This window comes from Perognathus longimembris, chromosome 1 (genome assembly GCF_023159225.1).
Source record: "Perognathus longimembris pacificus isolate PPM17 chromosome 1, ASM2315922v1, whole genome shotgun sequence".
NCBI classification, from domain to species: domain Eukaryota; kingdom Metazoa; phylum Chordata; class Mammalia; order Rodentia; family Heteromyidae; genus Perognathus; species Perognathus longimembris.
In genome coordinates this window covers 160780941-160801582 of record NC_063161.1, presented here as the reverse complement: position 1 = coordinate 160801582, position 20642 = coordinate 160780941, and the positions used below count along the sequence as shown (strand labels likewise).

The 20642-nt window shown below is 66.6% G+C and overlaps 1 protein-coding gene across 1 annotated transcript in view; it reads right to left on the bottom strand.

Annotated features, from left to right (window-relative positions):
• Positions 1-20642, bottom strand: part of Col5a1 (collagen type V alpha 1 chain) — a 106470-nt gene that overhangs the window by 470 nt on the left and 85358 nt on the right. Inside the window, 22 exon segments of the mRNA XM_048345803.1 lie at positions 95-147; positions 449-503; positions 1927-1980; positions 2221-2274; positions 2809-2916; positions 3739-3792; positions 4785-4826; positions 4828-4893; positions 4989-5042; positions 6440-6453; positions 6456-6546; positions 6632-6685; positions 8328-8381; positions 9034-9141; positions 12361-12468; positions 14507-14560; positions 14676-14765; positions 16075-16182; positions 16857-16910; positions 19055-19108; positions 19739-19792; positions 20172-20216. Of these exon segments, the coding sequence (XP_048201760.1) occupies positions 480-503; positions 1927-1980; positions 2221-2274; positions 2809-2916; positions 3739-3792; positions 4785-4826; positions 4828-4893; positions 4989-5042; positions 6440-6453; positions 6456-6546; positions 6632-6685; positions 8328-8381; positions 9034-9141; positions 12361-12468; positions 14507-14560; positions 14676-14765; positions 16075-16182; positions 16857-16910; positions 19055-19108; positions 19739-19792; positions 20172-20216 (1344 nt within the window). The 3' untranslated portion in view covers positions 95-147; positions 449-479.

The window sequence follows — 20642 nt, the reverse complement described above, 5'->3', positions numbered from 1 at the left end:
CCACGGCTCCGGTCCTCAGGAGCCTCCACCCCCCACCCCCGGGCCCCCCTCCCAGAGGCTCCAGCGGGTTCCAGCCGGCGCGGAGACCACTTACCTTGGCTCCTTTCTCTCCCTGTCTGCCTCAGGGCCTGCGGGGCCCGGGGGACCCTAGGACAAGCCGAACAGACAGGTCAGGAGCTGCCCGGGCAGCCCCAGCAAGTGACCAGGGGACCTGAAGACGCCCCGGCCGTCCTGACGGCTGGGGGGGGGGGGTCGGGCCCAGGGAGAAGACGCGTGTTGTTCTCCCACAATGGAGGTGCGGGCGTGTCCGCTGAGCTGAGGGCTGGCGGAGCTAGGTGGGGAGCACGCCGTGGCCCCCCTCAGTGCGGTGATGGGCACCCGGAGCCCAGCGGGGGGGGGGGGGTCTGGCAGTGAAGATGCTCTGGGGACGAGCTGTGGACTGACTCACCCGCTTTCCTGGGGGCCCCGAGGGACCAGGCTCACCCGTCGGGCCCGGGGGATCCCTGGAGTAGAGAAAGAACAGGGACGTCAGGGCCTGTTGGGTGGGGCGCGGGGGACGTTCCTCCTCCCCCCCCCCCACCCTGCAGCCCAATGCTCAGGGAGCCGGCAAGTGCGTGCCAGGCTGGGCTCTGGCTGTGACACTCAGGAGGGCGTCCAGGTCACCGCCCCGTGTGGGCCGGAAGCCCCCGGGGAGCAGCAGCCACAGGGGACCCCACAGTGCCGGTCCCCGGCCCCGCCAGCACTCTGGGAGGGCCGCCCCGCGCCCCGGCAGGACGAGAGGGGCCCTGGGCCAGGAGCCCAGGCCGCCGGGGGCCGGGGGAGCCGGAGATGTCCGCCGGGGCCTGTGAGCCTCCCCACGACTCCCTTCCCCTTGCTGCCAGGCCCTATTAGTGACCCGAGTCCTCGCTACTGAGGCCGTGTGTCCTCGGCAGGCCCTTTCAGCAACTCCGGCTGAGATTCGGTTGCCGCTGTGGGGCCTCTCCAGGGCGGGGTGCTGACAGCGGATCCCGGGGTGAGGGCGGAAACAAACTAAGGCCGCCAGGGAGCGGCTCACTCCGGGGCAAAGGGGGTGGTCGGATACATGTAGCCCCCCCCCCCCCCCCGCCGCTTCCCCATTCTCTCGCTCCCTCTTGTCACGTGAAGCCTGGCACCCGCGTTACAACCCGGCCGCGGTCCCGCCAGACTCCCTCCATCTTCTCTCCACCAACTCCAGCATCCTGAACCCAACACACTCCCTAGCCGGTGGCAGTTCATCACAGAAGCAGGGGCCAGGCCCGGACAGTCCGCGCTGTTCCAGAAGCTACGCCGAAGGAGATAACGGCAGCCCCGGGGGTGAGGGGCTGGAGGCCGGGGTCCTTTCTAAACAGAGTCCTGCCTAGAGGCCCGGCGGGGTCAGTCCCCCTCCCGGGGACGCCAGCTTGGCTGGCATTAGATACCTGCTCCGGTCAAGGGTAAGGACCGGAGTGTACGGTGGCCTTAGGCACGGGGCGGAAGCCCGACCATGTGGGAGACGCCCCCAGGGCCTGTGTTCTCCTGGGCTAGCCTGGTGCTCACGGAGCTGGGGAGAGGGGAGGGTGTGGAGCCCCGGGCCAGGTTCGGAATTGGGGGTGTAATCGCCACGGAACAAGGCTCATCTTCAGGTTCCTGGGGCCCACACAGTGAGGCAGGGCTAGGGCACGTTTTTCCCATCCAGACAGGACAGCACCGTTCCAGGCCGTACGAGATCAACACGGGCAGCTGGCGACGGCAGCCCACGGAAGCAAGCAGCTTCCTGTGATTCCGCGGGCTGGGCGGCTGCAGGCGGGGGGGCTCCCCGGGCCTGCCACGGGGGACAGGCCCTAGGCTTCTCAGAAGGAACGGATCGAGTTACGAAGTCCCCAGGACCCAGGGACACACCAGGCCAGGCGTGTCAGATGGCGGACTCACCGTCTGTCCCGGCTCGCCATCGTCTCCTTTGTCTCCGGGGGGGCCGTCCTGACCCTGTGGGAACAGAGCAAGGTCCTCCCCTGCTCAGCGGCACCCCGGGATCCTCCCCCCCCCCCAGGCCCAGGTCATCTCAGTGTCTTCCCAGAACATCCTGGCGCGAGCTCAGGGGCTCTAAGCAGGGTGTGCTCCCCCTCCTCAGGGGGAGAGGCCTGGGCCCCCAGAACCCCCCAAGAAAGAGACCGGCGAGGAGAAAGGAGACGGGGGCTAGCCCAGCGGGGCAGAGCTGGTACTCACCGCGGGGCCAGGCTCCCCGGGGGGGCCGGGGTCTCCAGGAAAACCCACTGGGCCCTGAACAGGAGAGAGGCGCAGGGTGAGGCAATCCGCAGTCAGACCGGACCCTGCCCACCGCCTCCCTGCCCAGGGCCCGGGATGCAGGGCGGTGCCAATGCCCCGGGGCAGCGGATCCTGTCACACACTGTCTGTGGGCAGGACCCTCCCGGAGGGCAAGCGGGGGCCAGGGGCCTCCTGCTCACCAGACGGGCGAGGGCACCCTGCCCACCTGAGGCGAGACCAGCGCCTGGACCGCCAGGACCGTGACCCAGGCCTCCTTGAAACGGTCCTGCCACGAAATCAGGGCAGGCCGAGCAAGGGGCCGCCCCTAAGGTGGGGTCGCGGCTGGCTGTGTCCGCAAGGGTGACCCTGTACCGGGGTCCACCTCCACGTCTCCCCTTGCCCGCCTCGACTAGCCCGCTCCAGAAGCTGGTACGGGAACACCCAGACTAGACTTCCCGAGATGCCCAGCTGTCACGCGTGGACTGCGTAGAGGGCACGCCCCCTCCCCCTCCCCCCCACGGGGTTCCGGAAGCATCACCGACTACTCACGGGACTGCCCTTGGGGCCGTCATCTCCGGGTGGGCCTTTGGGTCCAGGGGGGCCCGCAGCACCCGAGGGGCCGGCCTCGCCCTTCTCCCCCCTTTCTCCTTTGGGTCCCTGGAAGGGAAAGGCGGTCAGGGTCCGGGGCTCAGGGCCGACCCACGCACGCGCGTGCCAGGAGGGAGGCCGGGGCGGGCCTGTGGCGGGCCCGGGGGCCTGCTGAGCCGGGGGCCACCCCCCCCCAGCCCCTGCGAGGCCCCGAGGGGAGCTGCCGCTCGCACCCCGACCCCGGCTGCTCCCCGAGTGCGGGCTCCGCGCGCTCCGCCGGGGGGCGGGGGAGCCCCAGCTGCCCGCGGGGGCTGAGCCCGGGATCAGGGAGGGGATGAGGCAGCCGCCAGCTCCGCGGCCCCTCGACGTGGGGCGCAGCAAGGAGCCGGAGACGGCGGGGGCCCCCCACATGACCACGACGCAGTTACTGCTGAGGTCCGCAGGGCGCAGATGCACGCGCCCCGCCCCCCCCCCCCACGCCCCGCTCGTGATTCTAAGGCGCTAGGGGCGCAGCAGGGCTACGATTCCCGTCTGTGTCGTCCCACTTCCCGGGCTCGAACCCAGGGTCTGGGTGCTGTCCTTAAGCTATGTGCTCCAGGTTAGTGCTCTACCACTCGGACCACGGCGCCACGTCCGGGTTTGGGGCGGTTCACTGCAGATAAGAGCCGCGCGGACCGCCCCGCGTGGGCTGGGCTTCACGCTGCAACCCTCAAATCTCAGCCTTCGGAGCAGCTGGGACTTACAGGCGTGAGCCACCGGCCCACAGCTCTGCCTCCCGGTCCGTGAGAGGGACAACGGAGCACACTGGGGCTCGCAGCCCTGGGCGGGGGGGGGGGCCGTCCCCCGCCGGGCACGCTCCCCTGGAGACCACACCCCGCCGGGCACACTTACCGGGGGCCCCCCTTCTCCTGGAAGGCCCGGCTCGCCAGCTTCGCCGGGATCGCCCTGTGGGGACAGGAGCGGGTTACGGGGGTGACGGAGAGGCAGCGGGTCCAGCGGCCTGCACCCGCCGAAGCCTTGCTGCCCGCCATCGGGCTCCGGAGACGCCGAGGTGGGGGGGGGCACGACTGTCCCCAGCGGGCTGAGCACTGCGGGGGCCCCGTGAGCAGGGCGGCCTGGGTGCGGGTTTGTGGCGGGCACAGGGCAGGGCCCGGAGGGGAGGGGGGGCCCCCCAGGGGGCAGGAGCTGGGCCTCCGTCACCCCTGTGACCACAAAGGAGCCAGCCGCGTGACCGGCGGCACCGGAACGTTCCGCGAGCCACCGGCCTGGGGGTGCGGGCGCGAGCTGCGGCTCCCCAGAGTCTGAACTCACGAGCGCCACCTCCGAGTCGGGTCCCACGCACAGGTGCACACGCACACGGGGTCGCACGCGCTCCTCGGTGCACACGCGTGTGCGCGCACGCCACCTGTGCGCACCCACGTGCACACGTGCGTGACCACAGACGTGGACACGCGCGTGTATGCATCCACCCGCCCACACCTATGCGTGTATCTCCCTACACGTGCATGCGGGCTCGCCGGGGTCCACCTACTGCCCGAGGGGCCCCTAAAACCAGGCCCGGGCCCTGGGGAAGAAGGTGGGAGGCTCGGTGGCCTCATATTGCGGGGGGTGGAGGGGGGGGGCGGTCACTCCTGCCAGGGCTGAGTCTCGGGGAGATGCTGGGGACACCGGTGAAGGCTGGCAAGGGGGAGGGGCGTCACTCCTGCCAGGGCTGAGTCTCGGGGAGATGCTGGGGACACCGGTGAAGGCTGGCAAGGTGGGGGGGCGTCACTCCTGCCAGGGCTGAGTCTCGGGGAGATGCTGGGGACACCGGTGAAGGCTGGCAAGGTGGGGGGAGGGGGGGGCATCCTTCAGAACTCCCGCAAAAGCCTGTCACAAACCGACGTGCCAGAATCCCTAATTCCGGCTCGCCAATCTGGAGCAAGAACGGTCGTCACCTTCTCTCCCACCGCGCCGGGGTTGCCCACGCCGCCGGGGCGGACCCTGCGGCCCGTCGGCACCGGGCGCTCCAGACGGTCCTCGGGGGCCGGGGGGACCGGGAGGGCCTGGGGGAGGAGAGGGCGTTGAGGCCGGGCAGAACGCGAGGAGCCCCCCCGCCCCCCCCCCAGAAACCCCCCCCCCCCCAGCCCGGCCACACTCACCATCTGACCCACGTCCCCCGTCTCACCCTTCTCCCCCGGAGGCCCCGGCAAGCCCTGCGGACGGGAAACGTGGCGTTAGAGGAGGAGGCGCGGCGCCCGCCCGCCGTCCGCTCACGGGCCCGGCACAGCGCCGCGGGGGGGCCGCGCCACGCCACGGTACCGGGGCGCCACGCTCGCTGAGGGCGTCCTCGGAGGGGGACGCCGGGATTTATGGACACCAGCACTTAGGGCAGCGCCTCATAAAACAATAAAGCCTTGGAGCCGGCGGCGGGGGGCCGTCGGGACGAGTTACGCCCCTACCCCGTGCCGAGACGCCACACGGCAGCCACAGCCACGCCTTCCTAAATAAACATGGAATCTTTAGCGACGCTCAGCACCCCTAACAGGAGGCGGAAGCTGGGGGGACAAGCTCGCTCTCTGTAGCACAGGACAAGCCTGATTTGCATTCTGCGGGTGCCAAGCAGCCTGTGCACCTGGGGGGCCGTGAACCCACGCCTGGAAACACACCCGACGCTGCCACTCGTGGGACTCGGGCTGGGACACGGACGCGTGGGAGCCAGGCGTCGCTGGCCCGCGCCGGTGACCCCAACCGCTTGGAGGCTGAGGAGGGGAGGATTACGGTTCGAGGCCAGCCCAGGAGGAGAAGCCTGAGGGACTGGCTCTCAACAGAGGGGAGGCTGGATACGGTGTTGCTCGCCTGTTACCCCGGCAACCACAGGACGCCTAAGCTGATCACGGCTCAGGAGCGTGCCAGGGGGCAGGGGGAGGAGGGGGAGGAGGGGGAGGGGGAGGAGAGGGAGGAGGGAGAAGAGGAGGAGGGGGAGAAGAGGAAGGAGGAGGGGGAGGAGAGGGAGGAGGGAGAAGAGAGGAAGGAGGAGGGGGAGGAGAAGGAGGAGAAGGAGGAGGGGGGGAGGAGGGGGAGGAAGGGGAGAAGAGGAAGGAGGAGGGGGAGGAGGGGGAGAAGAGGAAGGAGGAGGGGGAGGAGAGAGAGGAGGGGGAGGGGGAGGAGGGGGGAGGGGAGGGGGAGGCGGGGAGGAGGGGGAAGAGGGGGGAGGGGAGGAGAGGGAGGGGGAGGAGAGGAGGAGGGGGAGGAGGGGGAGGAAGGGGAGAAGAGGAAGGAGGAGGGGGAGGAGGGGGAGAAGAGGAAGGAGGAGGGGGAGGAGAGAGAGGAGGGGGAGGGGGAGGAGGGGGAGGGGGAGGGGGAGGCGGGGAGGAGGGGGGAAGAGGGGGAGGGGGGAGGAGAGGGGGAGGGGAGGGAAGAGGAGGGGGGAGGAGGACTCGGGTTTCCTCTTCTGACTCCGGTTTCCACTGGGAGCCCGGTGTGTCCGGGGCCCTGGGCACCGGTAGCACGTCCAGGTCCCTGCCACCGAGCCTCAGTTTCCCCATCCTTATGCAGACAGGAGGCCTAGGAGTCGCTGTCGCAGCCCGGCACGGGGCACCCTTGCAGTTACCTGCAGCCCCACTGTCCTGGTGGCCCGGGGAAGCCTCTGGAACCTTCGTCTCCCTTCTGCCCGAAGAGGCCCTGCTGGCCCCGCGGGCCGGGCTCGCCGTCAGCTCCCTGCGGGAACGTGAGCGAGGCGGGGTGAGGCCGCGCCGCGGCAAGGCGGGGTCCCCCCCCCCGGGGTCTCGCCACGGGCACTCACCGAGGGGCCTGGCTGTCCAATGGGGCCTTGAGGACCGGTGGGCCCGGGGGGACCCTGTGGGGAGCAAACAGAGGCACGACGGGTTGCTTCCCGAATCCCCGACAGGGCCGAGGGAGGGCCGAGTCCCGTCCCGAGTGGGGCCCGTCGGTGGCGGCTCCCCAAGGTGACGTTGGCAAAGGGGGTCCCCACTCAGCCTCGGCACGCGGGCTGAGGTGCCCTGGGTGGGCCGAGGGGATGCGGGGCACCCACTCATCCCCGTAGGGCGGGGCTGGGGGACCACGGCCCCACGCTGCCCCCAGATGCCGTCACCCTGAGCGAGGGAGCGGGGAGCGGAGAGCCCGAGGCCGGCCCGGGAGCTGAGGGCCTCCGTCCCCGCCGTACACACGGTAAGGCCTGCCAGCCACGACAGGAGGCTGCCAGCCAGGGCTACCCGGCTCTGCGAAGAACACGCTAGTAATTCCAGACAGGAAAACAAAACAGACGGGTGGGAGGGGGGACGGGGGACGAACGGGCTGCTCCCACCGCCTCCTGCCCGGCTCAGCACTGGAGGGCGCCGGGGCCGGGGCCGGGGGCAGGGGCCGGGGGCAGGGGCGGGGAGCCGGGGGCAGGGGCCGGGGGCAGGGGCGGGGAGCCAGGGGCAGGGGCCGGGTGCAGGGGTGGGGAGCCGGGGGCAGGGGCCGGGGGCAGGGGCAGGGAGCCGGGGGCAGGGAGCCGGGGGCAGGGGCGGGGGGCCGGGGGCAGGGGCCGGGCGCAGGGGCGGGGGGCCGGGGGCAGGGACGGGGGCCGGGGCAGGGGGCGGGGGCCGGGGCAGGGGCTGGGGCAGGGGGTGGGGGCAGGGGCCGTGGGCAGGGCACAGGGGCCGGGGGCGGGGCCGGGTGCAGGGGGCAGGGGCCGGGCACAGGGGCCGGGTGCAGGGGGCAGGGGCCGGGCACAGGGGCCGGGGGCAGGGGCCGGGGGCAGGGGGCAGGGGCTGGGCACAGGGGCAGGGGGCAGGGGGCAGGGGCCGGGCACCAGGGGCAGGGGCCGGGGCAGGGGGCAGGGGCCGGGCGCAGGGGCCGGCCCAGCCACAGGCCTGGAGACCCAGCCCGCCCCCTTTTGACCGTCCAGAACCTTTATCAGCACGTACGAGCGGTCCACACGGCGTGGGAGTCGCGGCGACATTTCCTTACACACAGTGGACCCTCACCCGACTCGCGCCACCCCCCAATCTCTCCTTCACCGCCTCCCCGCTTTCTGAAGGCGACTTTGAGGCTTCACTGTTCCAGGATCTCATGATCACAGAAAGAACTTCAACCGCGTTCACCCCCCTTGCCCTCTCCATCCCCTCCCTCCCGTGGATAACGTCTTCCCCGCCATCTGTTCTACTTCCCCGTGATTCACTTTTATTATCACACGTTAATTACACGAAGAGATTAAACCGCAGCGTTTCCCTACATGCATGTGATGCGCTCGGATCCAGTTCACCCTTCTGCTCCTCTCTCTTCTCTCCTCCCTCCCTTTTAAATATATTTTTTTTAACACGGTAACGTTCTACACGTTCACAAAATGCACCTGATCCGCCCGCAGGGCCGCACGCACGCGCGCGCGGAGTCGGGGTGTCCCTACGGACCGCGCGCCGGCGTGAGCAGCGGTGAGCGGGAACCCGGCGCGGTGCACCCACGGCCAAGCCCGTCCACACCCACCGCGTGGCTCTTACCTGCTCGCCCTTGTCCCCTTTGCTTCCCTTCTGCCCCGGCTCCCCGATCTCTCCCTAGGGGGCGGACGGGAAAGTCACGATTAGAACGCCCCGAGACCTCGCGCACGGTGCTCCTTTCCCATAATGCACTGCTCCTGGAGACCAACTGGGGTCCTCCCCGCGGAGGCCACGCGACTTCCGGGAAGTGGGGTGTCCCTTCTCGCCAAGGGCTGGGGGGGCCCGGGGCCCGGAGCGCCAGCCGGTGCGGCGATGCGCAGGCTTCCCTTCCGAACCAGGCCGCGAACGGAGCGCAGCGAGGGCGGCGGCTCCGTCCCGGAGTTCTCCAGAAAGCACGGGAATGTTCTCTGGGGTTCCGGCGGAGGCCCGCGCGGCCCCCCACTCCTAGCTGCGAGGCGCCCTCTGGGCAGACGTGACCAAGTCAGGAATTTCACCAGAGAGGTGTCACAAACGGAAAGTGGACTCGGAGGAGATCAGGGAGCTTCCCTCCGCTCTGGCCACGAAGGGCACAGAGTCCCGGGCACCCACAGACCCTCACAGGAGAGCGGGGCCCTGCCCGGGCCCAGGCCTGCGCGCGGGGGCCACGGCAGGGGGCCACGGCCCGGGCTCTGCTGGCTCCGGGCGGTGGCGGCACCGGGCTGCCGTGTCGGGGGGCCGAGCCCCACGCCCCTCAAGCTCACCGCCCGCCACCGCCCCACCCTCTCCTTACCTTGTCTCCGTCTTCTCCGGGGGGACCCACGGGGCCGGCCGGACCGGGAAGCCCCACCGGGCCCTGGAGGCCGTCGCGGCCAGCGGGGCCCTGCGGGCCTTTCTCGCCCTAGAGAGGACAGAAGATGGCAGGGGAAGCGTGGGGTCACGCCGGCAGCAGCTCGGCGCCCCGCGGAGGGGTCCGGGGGGGAGCCGGGCCCCCCGAGGCCGAGCACCGCCACAGCCCAGGCCATCTCGGCGGCGTACGCGAGGGGCCGGCTCAGCCCAGCCCGGACCCCGAATGTCCGGCGGCTCACGACATCCCTCCCACCCTCATCCCGGGAAGAGCTGCGCTTCGCAGGTAGGGACGCCGAGGCACCGTCAGTGTTATGGCTTGAACAGAAAGGGTCCCAACGGGGGAAGCTGTCTGGGGAGGTGGTGAAATTTTAGGAGGAAAAGCTGGGTCGGAGACGTGGGCCACCAGGGGCAGGTCTGGGAAGATGGCTGGGCCCTGGCGGCCTCTCCTCTCTCTGCTCCCTGGCTGCTAAGGGCGGGTGGCTCTGCCCTTCCCAGCCCTCTGCCCTGATGCCCGCCCCCCCCCCCCTCCCCAGGCAGACCAGCAGAGACTGAAACTCCTACAGTGGAATCTCTCCTCCTTACACTGTGTCCTTAAACAAACAGAAACAAGGTTAACTCCTGTCGAGCCGGGATTCCAATCCATCCACCAAGTTCCTGAGCCTGTGGGGGCAGGAGCCCAGCTGTGCCAGGGCGGGGGTGGGGTAGAGGGGGAGCTCCTGCCTCCACCCACCTCACTGTCCTTGCAAATCTCTGTCCTCAGCCTGCCTGTGCATGCTTGCACACTTGCATGCACGCGTGTGCATACGGAACACAGGCAAGTGCACAGATTACCTGCACCAGTGCACATGTGTATAGTCATCGTGCACAGAGAGGCGCATGTGCAAACTCATGCACACACACACTCAGACACACATGTGCACGTACATAAACACAGACACGCATGGGCATGCGCGCTCGCAGAGGTAGACGTGAGCATCCAGGCACGCGCAGACACGCCTGCACACACGCCAGCGCCCTAGCCTCATCGCTGACTCGCTTCACACCTGTTCCACCTCCTGTTGACCTCTGAAACCTCTCATCACGCGCTCGCGAGGCTCAGTTTTGCCTGCCATGCATCCCCCTGCGGGCGATGTACATTTTCTCACCCCAGCCACGAACCCTCTCTTCCAATGGTGCAAGCAGGTGGGTGCTGCGTAATGGGGAGGTAAAGGCTCGCACGAGAGGACACGCACGCTCCGGGCCCCGCTCTGGGCGCAGCCGGCGGTGGCCGGGCTTCCCCAAGCCCATCCCGGCCTTTCTGAGCCGTGAGTCCCGCCCTGCTCTTCACACCTGGCTCCCGGCGGTACAAAGTCGGCTCGCTTAAGCCCAACAGTGCCAAGGCTACGCGTGGGGTTTCGGGGCGAGCTCCTGCCCCACACTGCCAGCCAGGTTACAGGATCCCTGGGCTGCTCCGAGCTTTTCCTGGCCGCCTCTTCTCTCCAGAGCTTCGGGAGAGCCGGGAGCTCACGGCCGGACGGCAGAGTGGGGAGCATCGGCTCACACACGTACTCCCTGCAGACGGTGAGCCAAGCCTTCGCAGCCCAAGGTGTGAGCCCGGGGTGTCTGTACTGGGTGCCCCAAAGGAGTCTGTGTCCTGGTGCGGGGCACAGCTGGACCCACGTTCGGAGCCTCACTGGAGATGGCAGGCACTGTCAGACTTGTGAAAACACGTCGATGGACCCTCAGTGGCAGAGATGGCCCAGTGCCGTCGTAAGTGGGAACGAGCAATCTGTTCTCTCTACTTGGGCCGCCCCCCCACCCCCACCCCAGGAGTAGAAGACACAGGAAATGACATCTCACTAAACACAATTCGGTGAGTACAGATGGGTGCCCTCCCCGAGCCGGCTGGGGTGCCCTTTGGTCAGGTCCCTTCTGACCCTGAGCCCCCACAGGAAAGCTGAGCTGGAAGCTGCCTACAGGGCCGACTAAAAGCAGGGCGGGTGGAAGAAGGCAGCGGTGCGTGGCAGGCGTGAGGGGGGTTGGAGGCCGGGGGGGTAGGGGAGGGGCGGCCCTGGCAGTGCACTGGCCCTGTGTGAACGCGAATGTCCAGGCCCGTCAGGTCTGCTCGGCCTCCTCCCCGCGCTGCAGACCCCCATCCCCAGGGGGAGCCGGCGGTGATTCTCCGCCTCGGCTCCCGCCCTCCTCTGCCGGAGTGCTCCTCCCCGCGGCTGCTCGGCTCTCACGTTAGCAAAAGCACCATCGTCCCCCATCTTGTGGGCCAGGGGCCTGGCCAAGAGGTAGAGAACTTGCCTGCCATGCCCAAGACCCTGGGGTCCAGCCCCCGTATTACGAAAAACACACAAACAAGAAACACACAAACAGATGCAAGCTGAGCGTGGTGTTGCAGGCCTGCGAGCCCGGCTACTTAGAAAGCAGAAGCAGGAGGATCTCCAGTTTGAGATCAGCCCGGGCTGAGTTAGCAAGATCCTATTTCCAAACCGAAACACAGAGGGCCAACCGGTGGCTCACGCCCATCAGCTCCTTGTGGAGACCGCGGTAAGAAAGCTAAGCTCTGGGCTGGGAATATGGCCTAGTGGCAAGAGCGCTCGCCTCGTATACTTGAAGCCCTGGGTTCGATTCCCCAGCACCACATACACAGAAAATGGCCAGAAGTGGCGCTGTGGCTCACGTGGCAGAGTGCTAGCCTTGAGCAAAAAGAAGCCAGGGACAGTGCTCAGGCCCTGAGTCCAAGGCCCAGGACTGGCAAAAAAAAAAAAAAAAAAAAAAAAAAAAAAAAAAGAAAGCTAAGCTCCAAGGCCATCCCAGGCCAAAGTGTGAGACCCTGTCTGAAAAACAAACGAAAGCAACCGGGGACTGGGAGGGCAGCTCAAGAGCTAGATCAAAATACAAACGAAAGGGCAGGGGCACGGCTGAAAGGGGAAGAGCCTTTTGCCTGGCATTTGAGAAGACACAGGTTCGATCCCCCATACGGGAAACAAGAAGACCAAAAAATGTATTCTTTTTTCAGACCAGCTGTGGACGGGGCCAGCAGAGGGGCCAACCACACAGTCCACACACGTGGCCAAGACTGTGGCGGGAGAGAGATGGACCACACAGCGGGCCGGGGAGCCGCAGGCCCGGCTCACAAGGCACACAACCTCGAGTACCGTGCCACGCTACCGGCCCTTCCCACGCCAGGTGAGGGCACCGCGGGGGAGGGCTGAGACCAGCCGTGGGAGGGAGACCCCGGCGGCTCTGGAGAGGGCTTCTTCAGGTCAAACGCGGTACTTACAGGAGCTCCCTTCTCTCCCGCCGGACCCGGCGGTCCTTGGGGTCCGGGTCTCCCTGGAATTCCGATGGGGCCGGCCGCACCGGCGGGGCCCCTCTCCCCCGGAGATCCCTGGATGTGGCAAAGAAAACAGTTTACTTCAAAGGTAGGTGGACGAGATTTCCTACAACACCACGCAGTCAGTGGCTGACTCCACAGCCCTCAGTGGCTCCCGAGGGTTCTCTGCCAACACCGATTTCCCCTATGATCGGAGGCCCCTCGTCATGGGGCACCTGCTCAGCTCTCCTCCCACAATCCCACCTGCTCACCCCTCCTCCCACAATCCCACCTGCTCAGCTCTCCTCCCACAATCCCACCTGCTCACCCCTCCTCCCACAATCCCACCTGCTCACCCCTCCTCCCACAATCCCACCTCCTCACCCCTCCTCCCACAATCCCACCTGCTCACCCCTCCTCCCACAATCCCACCTGCTCACCCCTCCTCCCACAATCCCACCTGCTCAGCTCTCCTCCCACAATCCCACCTGCTCAGCTCTCCTCCCACAATCCCACCTGCTCACCCCTCCTCCCACAATCCCACCTCCTCACCCCTCCTCCCACAATCCCACCTGCTCAGCTCTCCTCCCACAATCCCACCTGCTCAGCTCTCCTCCCACAATCCCACCTGCTCACCCCTCCTCCCACAATCCCACCTGCTCACCCCTCCTCCCACAATCCCACCTCCTCACCCCTCTTCCCACCATCCCACCTGCTCACCCCTCCTCCCACAATCCCACCTGCTCACCCCTCCTCCCACAATCCCACCTCCTCACCCCTCCTCCCACAATCCCACCTGCTCAGCTCTCCTCCCACAATCCCACCTGCTCAGCTCTCCTCCCACAATCCCACCTGCTCAGCTCTCCTCCCACAATTCCCTCTCCTCACCCCTCCTCTCACCATCCCACCTCCTCAGTTCTCAATTCCACCTGCTTAGCTCGCCTCCCCTAATTCCACCTTCTGGGCTCTCCTCCCACAATCCCACCTTCTTGGCTCTCCTCCCACAATTCCATCTGTTCAGCTTGCCTCCCACAATCCCACCTTCTCGGCTCTCCTCCTACAATCAATCCCACCTGCTCGGCTCTCCTCCCACAATCCCACCTCCTCACCCCTCCTCCCACAATTCCCTCTCCTCACCCCTCCTCTCACCATCCCACCTCCTCAGTTCTCAATTCCACCTGCTTAGCTCGCCTCCCCTAATTCCAATTCCACCTTTTGGGCTCTCCTCCCACAATCCCACCTGCTCGGCTCTCCTCCCACAATCCCACCTGCTCGGCTCTCCTCCCACAATTCCTGCTCCCCATGCACACTGTCCATGTGTGGACACAATCCTTCGGTCTTCCTTCCACGCGCTCCCTTCCCCTTCAGAGTCTGACCCGCCACAGGACACAGCCTTTTTGCCCCACGCCTCCATGCTGCAGGTTCCACGGGGGAGGCCCTGGCCTGGAGGCCGCCGCAGCCTAACCCTGGCCGGGGCTGCGCGGGAGGCCCCCGTCCACCTCCCGACTCCCCTCCGCGTGGCTCAAGGGGAATGTGTTTGGAGGGCCTCTCTCGAACCCAGCTCCAAAGTGGAGCCGCCACGCCCTTCCGGATGCAGAGGCTCTCGTGTAGGGCAGATGCTCCGTGCCTGCCAGCGTCAGAGCTGAGCGGGGAGCCTGAAGTCCTGCTGCGCAGTGGGGGGCCCAGCCCCCCCAGGCCCCTGTTCAACTTGACCACAGCTGTACGTCTGGGGAAGGAGAGGACTGGAGCCTCTCACCGCTGGGGTCTTGAGGGGAGCAGGGGGCTGCTGAGCTCAGGGACGTTACAGGAGCGCCCCGGCACTGACAGACTGGGGCTCCAGCCCGCCCGCCGCGCATGGGGCAGCTTGCCCAGCCCTAGAGCCCATCCTTGGGGTCCCTGAGCCCTGCGCCCCGCTTCCACTCTGCTCACAAGGTGTCCCTGTGACTCAGGCTGCGTGCACAGTCCACCTCCACCTCCACACCCGGCCCCGGGGCTCCCCCGCCGCCCCAGGCCACGCGGGGCAGCGTGGCGCGTCCGACAGGCCTCAGGGACCAGCCGTCTGGTCTGCGGAGTTGGTCTGACGTAGAAGACGGGAGGAAAGGCTTTGACTCACCGCAGGGCCTGGAGGGCCTGGAGGACCTTCACTGCCTTTCAGTCCCAGCGCGCCCTGCAAAGCAAGGAGGTGGGGGTCAGGCCCAAAGCCCCCCAGGACCCCAGAGGGCCCCGCCCCGCCCCCCAGGCCCCGCCCCGTGCCCTGCCCACACACTAGGTCCCTCACTCACCACAGGACCAGGGAGCCCTCGGTCCCCAGGGAAGCCACGCAGTCCTGGAGGGCCATCTTTCCCAGGGAGGCCAGCGGGGCCTGGGTCACCCTGAGAACAGAGGGAGCGCGGAGGTGAGCAGGTTCAGGAATTACCGTCCCCCAACCTTGACCTGCCCCGGGGGGGCTTTGTGTCTGCTGGGAGTGGGGCAGTGCTTCTGGTTCAGACTCCCCAGCCCGCTACATCTGGGGAGCAGGTTGCTTTGGGGGGGGGCTTCTCCGGGCCTCTGGGCCTTCCAAGGGGTCACTGGGTTTTCTTTGGGGTTTCGTGCTGGGGAGTATAAAGCCAGGGCCTGGTGCACACACCTGTGAGCCCTTCCCCAGGCTGGCCTGGGGTGGACCTAGGGGAGGGACTTCCACTCTCCCTGCCCTTCATGGAGGTCTGGCCCCTGAGGTCCCATGAAAGCCTGAGCAGGGTTTGGGGGGACTTCTACCTGCACTGTGAATGTGGGGTTCATCTCAGGACCATGCCTTGATGAAGGCATTAGGGCTGAAATCACTGCACAAGGACCCACACTGCTCAAGGAACTTGCTGACAAGAGGCACCATCTGGCCTGTACCCTCCCCAAGGGCCCTTCAAGCTATTGGGTCTCCCAGAATTCCCGGGGCTCCACAGGGGAGCACAGAGATCTTTCAAATGTCCTGGGTCTCCCTCTGGCTCAGCATCCCCTGTGCCCCTGGGTGGACAGACTGCCACGTGTATGCACACACGTGGGGTGTATGCCCAAGTCCACGCCTATGGACTCGAGTGCGGGTACGCGCACAGACGGCCATTCCTCTCGGCGCTTCTCAGCGGGCTGCGCTCTGCCGCGTGTGTGGTAGGAAAGGCCGCAGAGCTAGTTTTCTGAGCCCTTCCCGAGGAGCTATTTTTATGCGACTCGTAGGGAGTTAGGACCTCCTCACCTGGCAGGGCGGGAAGGGGGGGGGAGGTGGGCAGCCGGAGGAGCCGTACGAGGAGGGAGAATAGAAACACTTTTAGAATTTATTTTCAGTCTTCTAAGGCGAGAGGCTTTCAAAGGGTCGCTTTCTACTGAATCTGTGCTGGACGTGGACGGGCGGGGGCTTTTGTCCAATGATGCAGGGGGCAGGGCAGCTGGGGAAGGAAGGAGCCCTCCGCCAGCAGGCGCCTGGCATGGCTTTGATCCCCGAGTTTTGTTCTCTTTGGGCCCCATCCCCGCAGCAGCAGGTCAGCCTAAAACACGGCTCGAATCAAGGGAAAGTGCGGCTAAATGCGTGGGTTTGGCAGCGAACAGGTCTGCAAAGCGTCTGCTTGAGAAATTACCCACTCAGGACAGAATACAAAGCCCTCAAGGATCCCGAGGGAAAAGGTCAGCCGGGGACCAGAACTCCCAGAAACTCACCTTCGTCCCTTCTTTCCCAGCAACGCCCGGGAGGCCTTGTTCACCAGGGGGGCCTGGCGGCCCCGGGTGGCCACGTTCGCCCATGGGACCCGTTTCTCCCGTGGGACCCTAGGGGGAAAACCAGAGTGGCTACGGTCAGCTTCCAGGGACTTGCCGGGCAAGCCGGGCGGCCACTGTCCCCACGCCGAGGCCACCTCTCTGGGATAGAGTGAGAACCTCGCTTGGGGGGTGGGAAGGAGGAGGAGGAAAGTCAGGCAGGAGGAGGGAGGGGGGGACAGAGGCCCACGTGTCCTCCAGCTTCAGGTCTGCGATGAGAGAGGGTCACGAGCTCACTTCCTGCTACGTATTAGGCGTGTGGTTTCCGAGTCGCAGGGTGACCACTGCCCCCCCCCCCCCCCGTGCGTGGCTGCTCTAACAGGCATCAGTCCTCTTGCTGATCTACCCGGGTTGGGGCTGCCGCCCCCCGGAGCCAGTGCGGGAGAACTCGGAGCCTTGGCTGCTCACAGCAAGGACAAGGGGACACCGCTGGGCCCTGTCCTCCAGAAGCCCGAGCCTTGGCCCGTCGGTCCCCAACGCGGGCCACCTCCATTCCACCGTGGGCCTAAGCTGAATGCGCAGCCCCTGGCTCTTTCTCTCCTGGGGGGGGGGGTCCCGCATGGGGCCTGTCTCTTTTGGTTGGCAGGCACTGTAGGACGTGAGCCCGCTCATGAGTGAGCTACGCATCTTCAGAACTGGGGACACCAAGCCCAACGCCGTCTCCCCTGTGAGGTTGGGTGGCTCACCTGAGGGCCGACCACGCCCGGGGGACCCGGAGGGCCCGTCTTGCCTTGGAAACCCTGTGGAGAGAATGAGCCGTTACTCTGGTGACTGTCCCCGCCTGGCCGCAGCCACCACCTGTCCCCAAACAGCCGATGACAAGCCAGGCTTCATCTTCCAGCCATTTTGCTCGCTCCATTGCCGTATGAACCGCATGAAGGTAATGGAGCCAGAGGAGTTAGCGCCCTGGTGTTCTGTGCTGAGAAATGGATGTTAAAGCTGTGGGTCTCTCTCGTGTCTCTGCGTCACTGGGGGCACTTGGCGGCCTTTGCCCTCCGCGCCTCTAGCGGCTCAGCAGGCCCTCTCTCTGCCCGGCGGCTCCCACCCGTGGATTTAGCACGGGGAAGAGCCAGGACTGGCGGCTCCCGCCCTGCCAGCCAGCCCGCATGCGCCATTCTCCACCCACTTCCCACCTCCGCGCGGCTGCGTGCGCACCTGCGGAGGTCAGACCTGGCTCTGCTTCCCAGATGGCCCTGTGGCGGGGAGGGCTTTCGCGGGGCCCTGTGCCCGTGGCTTCTGGGCACGGGCGTGGAGTAGAGCAGGTGGACCAGGGCGCCACCCGCAGGGACATGTGGAGGACAAGCTCCAGCCCGGAAAGGGCAGGGGCGGCCTGGGCGTCAAAGCTTGGACTAGGGTATAGGCTAACACGTGGGCCAGCACGCCAGTACCTCGGACCTCACGCAGAGCCGCTGGGCCGTGTGGACCACAGCTGACCAGGTCATCTGACCAAACAGAAAGAACTTCAGGGCCCCAGGAAGACTATCCTCCAGGGGAATCGAGACCGGATGCCCGGGGAGGGACGGCGGACTAGCACCTCGGAAACATCCCGCGTCTGAAGAGGCAGACAGACCCACCAGAAGCTACCGGGAAGTGCCCTTCCTGAAGGAAGATGATGGAATGATTTTTACCAGTGTCTTTCTAAAATAAAACCAGAGGAGAACACGTGACACGCAAACACTTCTGTCCTATCTCCTCGGAAAGGCATTAGAGAAAAATGTGCCAAGCTCGGAAGAAAGGTTTTAATTTTTCTCTATAAACGAAAGAGCAAAGTCATCTCCACTTATCAGCCGGCGTATGTTGCCTGGAACACCGGCAGAGAGGTAATTAAAAGAGGTCTCAGCGCCATCACCCAAAAAAATAAAAATGTAAAAGCGGTTTTCAAAACGCGAGAGGCAGAACGTTATCAGCTAAGGCCTTCAAAGGCCCTTTCCAGGGGACAAAGGGGCTGACGGAGCCTTTGAGACCAAGTGCGCAGAACCGGGCTGCAGAGAGAAAGGGGTCTGACAGCCCGGGAAAGCGTGCAACTGTACCAACGGTCCTCCAATCTGGACTGAGCGTACGCAGAGTAAGAGCACCCAGCACAGTGACAGGGAGGCCACCTAGCACTGCCAGGCCGCAGTGATCAAAGCCAGGACCCGAGGCTGCAGGACACAATCGCTAACGGCAGAAGGAGGGCCCAGGAGATGATGGGGTTTCCGACAAAGGCGTCCTCTTTCCGTGGGCTCTGTTACAAAGGCAAGGTCAAAAGCAGGCCTCATCTTGCAAGGACGTCGGTCGTGAGCATAGCTCAGTGGCCCAGCGCCAGTGGGCGCCTGTACTGTTCCCTACAGAGGAGGAGGCCCCTTCCTCTCCCTCTCCCAGAATCTCCCAGACTGGCCCTAGGCCTCCTGCTCTCTTCTTGAAGTTTGGCTGCATAAGCCACTGTGCAGGGCGCTGCCAACGTGCTTTCCCGTGTGCCGCTGGAGTTAAGGGTCCAGAGATCATGCTAGGATGCACCCACAATCCTTCGGGGTGGGGGGGGGGGACAAAGCGCAGAGGCACAGGTTCCCGTGGACCCGTGACACTGCGTCCTGGTGGTTTAAAAACGTGGCCTTCGAGCAAAGCTGATAAGAGCAGCACGGGGCTAGTAGCTACTTCATTCCTCCCCACAGACGCCCACGCAGCTGCTGGCTTACACTGCTGGCCTGCCCCAAGCCAACCACGGAGGGCCCGGCCCGGGGTGGTGGCGCCCCCCCCGCCCCCCCCCCCCCGCAGAAGCCCTCCCAGGCTGGCTGGTCTCTCCCAAGCCCTCGCGATGACCGCGTGCGTGTCCAGGAGACCCGGCCCGGGAGCGGCCAGGCCAGCCACGGCCCCCCAGCCCCCCCCCCCCCCCCGCAACACTCACCGTCTCGCCTCTCTGTCCAGGGTGTCCAGGGAGCCCATCCTTGCCCGGTGGGCCCTGAAGAGACAGCCAAAGGAAAGAAGGGAGGCTGAGCTCCTAGCGGCACCAGTTAGTGGGGCCACACCAGGCAAGAGCCGCCCCCCCACCCCCACCCAGCGGGTGCCTCGGAGGGGCCCGTGCCCGATGCCACCCCCAGGGCCGCACCGCGAGGGCGCTCCTCCCCCGGGGGACGTGGAGGCCCGGGTCCCAAGGCCCAGGGGGCGGGGGACCCACAGAGCCCTGGGGCTCCTATCCAGCCAGCAGAGAGCCAAACTCCCCCCGACTCCTGCCCCACCCACAGCTGGGCCGTGAAGCCCCTCACTTTAGAGGGGTGGAGGAGAAATACGTTCAAAGACGATGCCCGTAAGAGGAACCGCGTCCCCCAAAAGACCCGCCACGTCCCGACCCCGGGCCCACGAGTGAGCGGGCCCTCGTCTGAAACGTTGGCTACAATGGTGCCGGGACACTGGGCGTGGCGCCCCACGGAACACGAGGGGTCTAGGTGGCGGGGGACCTGCGCTGCGGCCCCCTCCACGGGAGGCCTAGCAGCGGCCGTGGCCCAGACTTCCTGACAGGGCCCCTGGTCTGGGGGCCCTTGCGGGGGGCCAATGTGGGGGGACACACCAGGGAGACACACTGCTCACTCACCGGGGGGCCTTTTGGGCCAGGGAACCCTGTGGGTCCTTGGGGTCCGTTGGGTCCCTGAGGAGAGAGCAATCAGTGAGAGGGCAGAAGTCCTGACCCCAGCGTCCGCCACAGCCGCCCCACCCAGAGCCGGCTCTGAGAGGCCACTGCTCACTCCCTGCTCCCCACAACCCTTCCCCCTCCCGCCCCCCCCTTTCTCCGGCCCAGGTTCCACCCTGCCCGGAGGGTGGTAGTGCCAGCCACAGGGCCACACCCAGCCCTTCGGGGCCAAGTGGCCAGCTTCCGGTCAGCGCCATGGGTGGGCTGGCCGCTCCCAATGAGCCCCTCCCTCAGAGGCCAGGCGGGCCTCGCCTCCCTAGCCTCCCCGGATCTCTGGGGACAGACGGTGGGGGCCCCCCTGGAGACGGTCCCACTGCCTGGATGGGGGGTAGCTCACCCGCTCCCCGGGAGGACCGGCCGGGCCATCGCCTCCGGAGTTCCCCTGGGAGGAAGGGAGGGAAGGAGAGAAATACACACGGTGAGTACAGTCCAGGGGTTCTGGCCATGACCCACCCAGGCAGCCCAGTCAGAAACCGCCTATGAGCCCTTCTCAAGTTCATCCTGACCTTGGGCAGAGAAGACAGCATGTCAGCACTGAGCTGCAGCCCCTAGAGCTCCCCGGTCCCGTCCCCCCCACCCCCCCCCCGTTTGGAGCTGACACTTAGCTGACACCTGCAGGGCTGTGACATTTCCACAATGGACCCCTGCAGCCTGACCAGGCCTGGGCCCCAGCAAGAGACACCATCAAAGAGGCACCACACGGGAATCCCGCAACAGCCCTCCTGCCCCACCCGACGGCAGGGACTCTGAGAAAAGGCAAACTTTTGCCCCAAGCCTGGAGTCTGCTTCTGGGGACACTTCTGGGACA